Below are 10317 nucleotides of genomic sequence, written 5' to 3' on the forward strand. Positions count from 1 at the left end.
ACACTGATGCTCGCCACCAGGAGGACACAGAGTATCCCCAAACACGCCGCCAACACTCCAAAGTGAGAGCATGCAGCTGCTTTGCCATCTGCTTCTAGTGAGAAAACTCATATTCAAATCACAATTGTAGTTATAATCAAGTCACTCATTGTTGTTATTATTATGGAATATGTATTGTCATTTTGTATTGTAACACACTGTATAACTGTGACTTATACGTTTTTGATCCATGTACATTCTAAACTCTACTACTATCATCACTTCTATAATCATACAGGACATATAAATAATACTTATTGATGTTTTTTAGGAGTAAATTTGGCAGAATGATATGAACCTAAACCACCCAACAGTTAGAAGTCAAAGCAGGTCAAAAAGAGCAGATTTAGCGTTATTTTATTGACTAAACTAAAAAGGACAGTCAACAGATTTTTTTTAATTTACCCGGTTCGATAGCAGCCTCTTTAGGTTTCACTTCAGAATAAATTGTCGGGTCCTCTTTTTTCTCTGAACGACAGAAACAACAACAAAAGGGAAATGAGAAGAGACACGTGACTTAATAGGGACAAACATTCACAATGTCACAATGAAATGTCTTTAAGTGTGACTGATGTAAAGTACTTCCTGTTGAAACATGAGTGGCATCATCTGGGTTGGGTAGTAACGGATTACATGTGGTCGTGTGAACAAAATAATTGTAATCAGACCAGGTTACAGTTGAAAGAAGATCTGTCATCAGATTATAGTTACATTGTGAAAGATTACTTGACAAAAGACAAAAGAAACAGCATCCCACATATCGCACACAGGAGTTTGTGCTAATGCTGTCTTTGTATGGATTATTTGATTTGAGCAACAGCAAATATTAATAATACTGGAAACTGTGCTGTTGAATAAAAGTGTTGTTAAAGCGTTATGTACTATATTGCATGTTAGGAGTAAATTTGGCAAAATGATATGAACCTAAACCACCCAACATCACAAGGGTCAGCGTATGTGATACCTGATAAAGATGTTAAATAGTTTATGAAATGCACGATTTAAAAAAGCAGGAGTCACTTACCCTTTGGAGCTGCAGCACTATTATCAAACACCAGCGTAGAATAGGTGAGTTCTGCCTCCATCCTTAAAAGTCGGAGATCGCCGTACTTGCTTCAGTGCAGAGAAAGTGTGTGTGTGTGTGTGTGTGTGTGTGTGTGTGTGTGTGTGTGTGTGTGTGTGTGCAGCATCCGAGTTTGCATTATTGTGACACATTTTTCCTGGACAACCTCAAACAGTGATACTAAAAGGTCCAATCTGGCTTTGCGGCCATTGAGTACACAAGATGTATTGGGTGTTGTAAAAAGTATACATCTGCTTCTGTAACCACCAAATGTTCCAAACGTTTGCAAAAGAAGAAGTTGACACGGTTATGTATTATATCTAATGCTGAACTGATGATCAGTCTAACTGTAACGCGCTATGTCTGGTGAAGGGACAACATTGGTGTATTGTCTTCATCGTTGTCACTGGTAAGTTTGGTACTGAATCAGTATCTGTCACCATGCTGGGGATGGTGTGTTATTTTATTGTCAACAAATCCCATGAAAGGCTAAAACCTGCAATGTATTCGTCCACGTACCAACATTTGTTCTGACTTTCCCCTCCTGTCTGTAGCACTCAGCCCCAATTGTATTAAAAAATGAGTCACATACATCATTTCATTTGTTTAGAAGACTCAGTACTTTCCTAAAACAGATTTTAACAGGTTTTATCAAGCAGGAGTAAATTGTGCATTTGTTGGGGACTAGAGTGGATGAATACACATTTGATGCTTTACAGTATTCCTGGCAGCAACATGGGGTATGTGGAAGTGCCTCAAAATAAACTACAATGAGCATGTTCCAAGTAACGAGAGAACACGTCACCCACTGCAATAGTTTCATCTTTTTAATGGAGGTTGTATGGTGCGGTGAAAAATGATATATCAGATATTGTTTAGGTCTTTTTTATATATTAAATTAGAGTATTTAATTGTTAGGGAATGCTATCGAATAACATTGAATCAAAACTTCTATGACAGTGTAACATCATAATTTATATGTATATTTATTTATTTATTTAATTTATGGCAGAGCCATTGAACTGTACAGTTGTACCTTATTAAGTGTCACTGAGTGTATATGTACAAGGAATGTGAACAGAATATAAAATTCAAAAAGCAGAAAGTAGATTGATTGATAGTCTTTATTCGGTTTGCTTTCTTGTCTCTTTAATAAATACATATATTCAAGCTGCCATATATATATCAAAGGTGAGTTTGTACTCTGCAACATTTGTAGAAATAGATACAACAATATGCTTACGTCTTTACTAAAAACAACTACAACAACAAAACAGGCCATACATCAGTTTTGACATCCCGAGTCGATATATTTCTTTAATGTTTTATAACCCATATTGATAATGCAGCTGGCTGCTAATCTGGTTTGATCAAGGCTCTGGTTTCACAGATCCAGCGGTTCCTCATGGTACAGCTGGCGTTGTGCCAGTTGGCCAGAGGATCTGCTCGTTTCTGAATTAGACCACAACGTTCTCCGCGTCTGGACTGTTGTTGTGTTTTCCAGTACCTGGTGAAGAAAGAAAATCACACGATATCAATCTGTGTTTCTCAACGTTTTGGGAAATATTCCTAGTTGCTTCTTGCAGCGAGTTAGATGAGAAGATTGATAATATGTTCCTAAGCATAAGCATATTTACCCAAAAGGTTCCCCAAGCTATTCCTTTAATGCTAAAGTCTACTGTATGATTAACGGTTGTCTCCTTAAATGTGTTGCTTCCTCCCTTTTTGCTTCTTTTGGCCAAGTTTTTGTCTTTTGCGTTACTGAGGGAGATGTTGATCGGGATTTCTCCATCTGCTTTTTACAAATTTCACCATCTGCACTTTTTTGCACTTACTTCACAGTGACGTTGCTTCCATCGACCCACGCGCCCCTTTTGCTCAAGCCGATCCAATAGCCATGGCGTTCATCATCGTAGTATTTCGTGTGTTTATTGATGAATTCCTACATTTGTTATGATTGAGAAAGATTTATCTATTTGTCCTCATTATAATAGATTCATAAAACATATTTACAATATATAATATTCGGTAGATTAGATAGCTAGATGGTAGATTTCGTACAAAAAGATGCAATACATTGTGCTTCACAAAGATGGAAAAAACACATGAAAAGACATATGCGAGAAATAGTAATAATAAACCTAAACATTGATAATTTAAGTAGCTGTGAAGCTTACGGAGGTTTTGTGGTCAACTGTATGGTGCAATGCAAAACATTAAATGTAGACAATTATAATGAAAGGATTAACGAACTATATATATAAATATATAATATCTTTGTTTCATGTGTTGACCGTTTTGGACATGATTCATTTCTATCTCTATGAAAACAGAAAAATAGATCAAATGAAGTCCGTCTTGCCTGTTTCTCTTGGCTTTCAATCACCACCAGATCTGCCTTCATTTGTGTGCAGTGATCGCGGCTTCCCTGCCAACTCCTCCATTGGGAGTAATATGCAGACGTTGAAAACATGTAACAGTTTGACTGGAACAGCACCCAGTCATCCAGGCAAGGTTTACACACTGAACGAGACAACAAGAACGAGACAACTAAATCATAATCGTGCTCTATTGCAGATAACATCAAAATCATCATATGTTTGTGGCGGCGCTGTCCTGTGAGAGTGAGTGATGTTGTAAAGTTACAATATTCGCCTCGTAAAGGCTCAAGTGAAGTATAAATACTTTGACTTTGTAAAAAGTATACACTTGAGTAAATGTACTTCCACTACTGACAAAAAGTACACCATGTTTTCACCTTTCTGTGGGCAGTGTGTATTCACTGAGAAGTTGTCGTATTGCAGGATGACTCCGACGGTCCAGTTGAGCCCGTCTCTCTCTCTGGTCAGCTCTTCTGTCTGCCTCTCTAAGTTGGTCTTTTCTGTCCACAGCTGCAGATTCTGTGCCGTTAAGTTGATGTTTTCTCTGTGCCGCTCTGACATGACTGTGCTGACTGCAGTTGGGGAAGAAACCGTTACTGTTGCACTTACTTTTCATATCAAACTGCCTTGAAAGTCCTGGACAACAGGTAGACGGACTTACAGTAGATACTGAGTGTGATGACGACCAACACCAAGAGGACACAAGTAATCCCCAAAGCCGCTGCCACCAGATGAAGCAGTGTGCACAGTGGAGCTCTCTTTGTATTTTCTACCGAGAGCAAAAAAACAATCAATTTATTTGACTAATTTGTAGCAAAATAGTCATCATTATCAATCATATTTCATGTGTTTTAATCATGGTGAACTCTAATTAACCTGGTATGGCAGGATTTGTATCGCATGCCTGCTTCCCGCAGGTCTTCATCTCTTCATAGATTACGTCTAGGTCGCTTGGTTTCTCTGCAAAAAACAAAAGAGTTTAAAGGAAATGAGAACTTTAAGTTCTGAGATGAGAGACTTCTTAGAGTCTGCTGATAAACTCACGTTTCGGGAGTGTAGTGTTCTACTTTAGGCTCAAAAAGACTTCTTCCCATAAACTTAAATTGGGAAAGAGTCATCTATACATCAGCGGATCATTGAAATGAATCCAGAGATCATCTCTTTCCTCCGATCATGTGAAATCTGTTAAAGGAAACGCGAGCGCGCTTGCTCTATGGGCCCATGGATGCGTAAGATTGATGGAGGATCCGAGTGATTACGAATGTAGCACCTTTAAGTGAAGTTACGTTTAGATCTTAAAATGTGGCAATGCTGAAATGCTGCAGTCGCAAACGACAGATGTCTCACAGATCAGCTGTATGTGTTGAAGTGAGAAAAAGATTTTTCTAAATCGAAAGAAACTTAAAGTGGAAATTTAAGATCATTGCTGATGCAAAAATGTTGCTTTACAAAATGTATACATCAAACAAATCCAATCAAATGTAAGTTTGAAGTAGCAGCAGAAAGCTTGTAAGTACTGGAGTAAATGCACTTTCAACAGCTCAGTTAGACAGCTCTGGGTTCAGCTCAGCAGACAGAACTATAGTACATCATCAAAGTACAACGAAAAACATGACTCACCATCGCTCTTGAACTTCACCGTCACGTAATTCAGTTCTTCCTCCATTTTCTTATCAGGTTTATCAGAGACAGGATTCACTTTATCTCAAAGACAGCAGCATAAAAGTCAAACCGCCACAGAGGTTTGAATGCAGGCTGTTGTGAGTGAACTTTGGTTTGGTTTCAGACACGTAGAAACAACTGTGAGTGATCGCGACCTGCACTTCTTCTTTTGTGGAATGTTGTAAGACTGACAAAGTGTTGCTTTTTGGGATGTGATATTTTTGGACAGGAACATATTTCAGCATACACTGAGCAGAGGCCAGGCCATCACCGGTCTGATTTTTAATTTCAACAGAGTTGGCAGTGAAATCTTTTACTACACCAGATGGCTTGCTATTTTGACTGCCTCTCTTATTTATTTTTTTCTTTTCTTTATCAAAGTAGACATTCGTTAGCACATTAGTTGTACTGATAAGTCTCAAACGATACCTTGTCTCCGACCTCTTTTTGCTTTATCTGTGAAGTACACTACTCTTCTTACTTGATCTTGAACTTCTTACAGACAGAAAAGTCTTTGCGTTTTCTCGCCTCGCAGGTTTCCGTGGATCCTGGTGATACCTGGACCCTGGTCTGGCCTCCCGCCGTGGCTCTGTCACATGCATTGAATGTGGTGTAATTCTGTTATGTCGTTCATTCTGTACACATGACATCTATTGCACTTCTGTCCATCCTGGGAGAGGGATCTCTCCACTGTTGGAGGAGGGATCTTACTCTTTTCTCCCTGTTAAAGGGGGTTTTTGGGGGAGTTTTCTCTGTTCTGATGTGAGGGTTCCGGGACAGAGGACGTCGTATGTGTACAGATTGTAAAGCCCTCTGAGGCAAATTAGTAATTTGTGATTTTGGGCTGTACGAAAATAAATGTAATTGAATTGAGTGAGAGACTTCCATGGCTCAATAGACAGATTTGACCTTTTTAAGCTATAAGTAAACACCAGCAGATGGCGATCTAAAACTCCATTTACAGACAGATGTAGTCTTACACTCAGTTTACACTCAGTTGGCAGTCAATAAGGTACACCTTGCTAAATCTAATGCAGTCAAACACAACAGTCCTGCAATACATCTTTAACACCATTGTGAACTATTTTGATTCCGTTTTGTTGTGAAACAATTAAATATACAATCATACATACCGTATATTCATGAAAACGTATGAGTGAATAAAATGCGGGATAAAAATGAAGATGAGGTCATTGGTAACCTTTTACCCTCAGGGGCTCAATGATCTGGGTTAATTAGTACTTGACTGTGGAAAAAAACTATCATGACGTGTGTGTGATAAAGGCGACTGACCAATCAGCGTGCAGGATTTGTTCAGGAAACGTTTTCACCTGCAGGCAAGACGCGTGAAGGAACCAGAGAGCCTCGCGACTGACGCAGTCTCGTTGAAAAGCCTGGAGAAGTCAAATCGATTTATTTCTAAGGACTGTACCGGCGAGCAGCGATGGTATGCGGCGGATTTATTTGCACCAAGAACGCACTCAGCGCTCTTAATGTACTTTATGTTGTAAGTATGAATGTATCCATGGGAAATAACCGAAACCGAAATAACTGGTTGAAAGCGGCAACAGCTGTCTCTGCTTGTGCTAATATTGAGTTTAAGACGAGGAGAGATTCAAATGTTTCGCTTGTTTTGTTCAGTCTCCTTGTTGTGGAAACGGACAGGTGTTGGTGGTGATGATTAGACCCAGTGAGTGACCTTTTTGTCAATGCACGCTAATTCTTTTAATGGAGCCTGTTTTTAATTGTATACTTTACTTGTGTAATAACTCTGGAGCTGCTATCGACATACAGAACTGTGTCACATATTCTTTAGTAAAAGTAAATAAATAAACATATCCATATCTAATGGATGCATATCTAAGGTGTCTATTTTAGCAGTAAATCCAGTTGCCTTTTGATTTGAAAGCGCAGAGATGAACGATGTTTATTTTATGAAAGTCCTCAGTCACTAATTATTCAAACACCAATAATATGGATTTACTTGGAGCTGCAACATTAGTCTATTGATCGAATAAGTGGATTGACAGAAAATTCCTCTGCAAGTATTTTTGATGAATGCATAATTACTTTAGGCTAAAAACTGCTGAATATTTGTGGGTTCCAGCTTTTCTCATGAGGATTTTGATACTTTTCTTTGTAATATATGATAGGAACTGACTTTGGGTTTTGAGCTGGTAGTCGGATAAAACACCATATTTGAAGACGTAAACTTTTCGTCTGTGGGAAATTCTAAAAGGCGAACATTTTAGACAAAACAATTGATCAAGAAAATAATCTTTCGATGAATGTTGATCATTTTAATAATAATTATTTGTAGCCCAAGATTTCCAACTAATTTCAACACTGACTTTTTTTAGTTTATTCAAGGCCGTACTTACTGGTTTGGTTTCAGACGTGGTGGGGACACGGTGCTTGGGAACATTTGTGCATCGACCTGTTTTCGGAAAGCAAAATGTTGTTGTTGTAGTCTGGACCGTGGCTGATAGTCCCGTTTCTTTAAGAGGAGACATCCTGGTGACATTGATTGTACTTCCTTCTTATCTCCATGGTTACATTGTTTACTTCCTCTTCAGTTGGTGAGTCTGCTGCTGATCGGAGTGGCAGCCTGGGGGAAATGGTTCGACCTGGTCTCCAGCTTCCGGGTGGTGGCAGGGGTCGTCAGCGTGGGCATCTTCCTGCTCCTGGTTGCCATCGTGGGACTGTGCGGCGCCCTGAAGCACCACCAGGTCCTCCTCTTCTTCGTATCCTTTGGTTTGTTTGTAGAAGTACAGCGAGTCATTCACCTCACACCTTCTGCCCGAAGCAGAATGAAAAGTAAATAACCCACAGCTCCGAGAGGCTTTTAATCCTCTCATGAGCGTGTGTTGTAATTGTCCTTTTTAAATGGTTAGTGAAGCAGCAAAACGCCGAAATTTCAGACTTTTAAATCCAATGTCGACTTCCTAAACTTGCTCCAGTACATGATAATCCTGTTCACAGTGTTTGTCATGCAGTTTTCTGTGTCCTGTGCTTGTCTGGCCCTGAATAAAAACCAACAGGTATGTTTATTTTGTGTACATTCGTTTCAGTAAAAGTGAAATACTCTCACATGGGTTTAATGATCCCAACAGTGTAGATTTCACAAAATTCTATAATTGCACAAATAATGTTTATTCTTGTTCATTGCTCTTGATTTTTCTCATGCTTTTGAAATAGAAAATTAAACATAAATACAACCAGGCTGTGTGCTATTCATTCACAGAACCATCTGCTGGAGGTTGGATGGAACAAATCGGAGGCCACTCAAAGGGACGTAGAAAAGACCCTCAACTGTTGTGGCTTCTTATCTGTTCCCATCAATGGCTCATGTGCTGCTGTAAGTAAATCAGACTGGAATATTCTTTTCATGTTTATATTCTTTTCATGATGATGTCTCTGGCAGTTGTTTAATGTGCAACCCTCACTTCTTCTAGAGTTGCTATAAGCCTGTCACTCCGTCAGCCTGTGACACGTGCTCCAACACCATCCAGCAGATTGCGGGAAAGGTGCTGCGGTTTGTGGGTGGTATCGGACTCTTCTTCAGCTTTACAGAGGTCAGTAAAGGGTGAAGTGGGTGCTGAGACATTAAGATACATTTGCGGCATGTTGACGTTTATTGTAGGCCTAAGATTCAGAAAACTTGACGCGCCAGAGTGCGAAAGACCCGTTGGCAATCAAGGGTTTCCCCACTACCTACTGCTCCAGTGTTACTGAAGACTTGGACTCAATACGCAATATAGCCGACAAGATGTCATGGATGCAAGCCAACTAGGCTATGCACGCTTTGCAGGCGCGTCACCAAGGCTAAAAACCCTGCTGCTTTCCACGTTAAGAATAAAGTTGGACATGGTGATCTTTTAAAATACATTTTAAGTGACAAATAGATCTTTTGAATATCATTTAGCTCGTCACGCGGTCTCAAGTGTCAGAAGGTCTCGTTTCCGCCTGTATTTCGCACACTTCTTTACGCTCCTCTTTCTTTTATTTCAGATCCTTGGAGTTTGGCTCGCCCACAGATACAGAAATCTCAAAGATCCTCGATCAAATCCCGGAGCCTTTCTATAACAGCTCACAATTTAATAAAGGCCCAAAATGTACTGCTGAATAATTGTTTTTCCTCTTAACTTAGTAAGTCACTCTTATCGGGACATTTGTACGCTTTAATACAGCTTTTTGCTGTATTGTCTCATATGACCATTATATGATAATGATGGTAAAATAAAGTGTAACAGTAATACAAAAAGGGAAAAATCACTCTTAAGTCTTAAAGACAGCTCCACAGAATCTGTCTAAAGATTGCTCACTGCTAACTTTAGCCTACTTTAGACCAAGTGACGCTGTAACTACAAAACCCCTGAGTGTATTGAACTGAGGACATGTTTTATTTTAGCTTTTTAATACATCTGTTTGCTTTAATATTTTCTCCTTGATTACTTTAATTAAAAATGTACTTTTTTTGCTGTGAATATGAATTTTATTTCTTTTCAGGAGTCGTTCGAGGATTATGGAAATAAGCTTGTTCTTTGAGTTGGATGACTCTTGACTTTTGGCAAGAAAGCAAATAATAATAAAACTATTCCTTGAAGTGAAACTTGGTGCATGTAAGCGTTGCCTCTTTAATTCGAAATCTGTCTCAAAGTGATAGACGTTAACAGCAGATGTCTGCTCGCTATGCACACACACACACACACACACACCTTATGCAAATAAACTGCACCATTGGTGCTCACCACTCCCAGACTAACTATTCATTGACGTTGTGTTTTGCAGACAGTGGATTTGGGTGTTTGGTGTCCTTAACAGCAGGAAAAGATTATATTCAATTGATTGTATTAAAGTCAATCCTGTTGCAGCTTGATAGACATTCTGTCATGAAACCAGGTTTTTGTTTTATGTGTATTTATTGCTCTTTGTTTCCTGTTAAAAAACACATCTTATGCATTCCTACTAAATATTCTCTTGTAACAATATGCTCATTTTCCATCCAAAAATAAACATGCTGAGTTGCAGCACATGTAAGAAGAATGTTGTATTTCATGCCTTGCTTGTCAGATTTAATGCTAATGGAGAGCGTTGCTTTCACTCAGGAGTCGACGACTTGGTGACACATGACTTGTTCACATTCCTCGCCCCAAACAGGATCCTGACCAG

The 10317-nt window shown here is 39.1% G+C and overlaps 2 protein-coding genes and 1 long non-coding RNA gene across 4 annotated transcripts; 1 reads left to right on the forward strand and 2 right to left on the reverse strand.

Moving 5' to 3' along the window:
- Positions 1–2208: 2208 nt before the first annotated feature.
- LOC306782437 lies at positions 2209–3164 on the reverse strand. The gene is made up of 2 exons (XR_013772273.1): positions 2938–3164; positions 2209–2609 (listed from the first exon to the last, which is right to left on the reverse strand). It is a non-coding gene; the product is annotated as an uncharacterized lncRNA (long non-coding RNA).
- A 111-nt stretch (positions 3165–3275) lies between these two features.
- On the reverse strand, positions 3276–5228 carry LOC306782674 (C-type lectin domain family 12 member B-like; the record flags this gene model as incomplete). Its single annotated transcript, XM_079276118.1, has 6 exons — positions 5104–5228; positions 4360–4443; positions 4145–4252; positions 3861–4055; positions 3465–3625; positions 3276–3296 (listed from the first exon to the last, which is right to left on the reverse strand). Exons 1-6 carry the CDS (start codon positions 5147–5149, stop codon positions 3276–3278), a joined length of 615 nt encoding a protein of 204 aa, XP_079132244.1. The 5' UTR covers positions 5150–5228.
- Positions 5229–6528: 1300 nt separating this feature from the next.
- On the forward strand, positions 6529–10109 carry LOC306781664 (tetraspanin-13-like). Of its 2 annotated transcripts, none has more exons than XM_079274608.1 (6): positions 6529–6652; positions 7722–7889; positions 8106–8186; positions 8390–8503; positions 8601–8720; positions 9157–10109. In XM_079274608.1, exons 1-6 carry the CDS (start codon positions 6590–6592, stop codon positions 9229–9231), a joined length of 621 nt encoding a protein of 206 aa, XP_079130734.1. In that variant the 5' UTR covers positions 6529–6589; the 3' UTR covers positions 9232–10109. The 2 variants fall into 2 exon arrangements, with proteins under 2 accessions (XP_079130734.1, XP_079130735.1); XM_079274609.1 differs by having other exon boundaries at positions 8661–8720.
- Positions 10110–10317: the final 208 nt, after the last annotated feature.

Source organism: Melanostigma gelatinosum (genome assembly GCF_949748355.1).
Source record: "Melanostigma gelatinosum genome assembly, chromosome: 9".
NCBI classification, from domain to species: Eukaryota; Metazoa; Chordata; class Actinopteri; order Perciformes; family Zoarcidae; genus Melanostigma; species Melanostigma gelatinosum.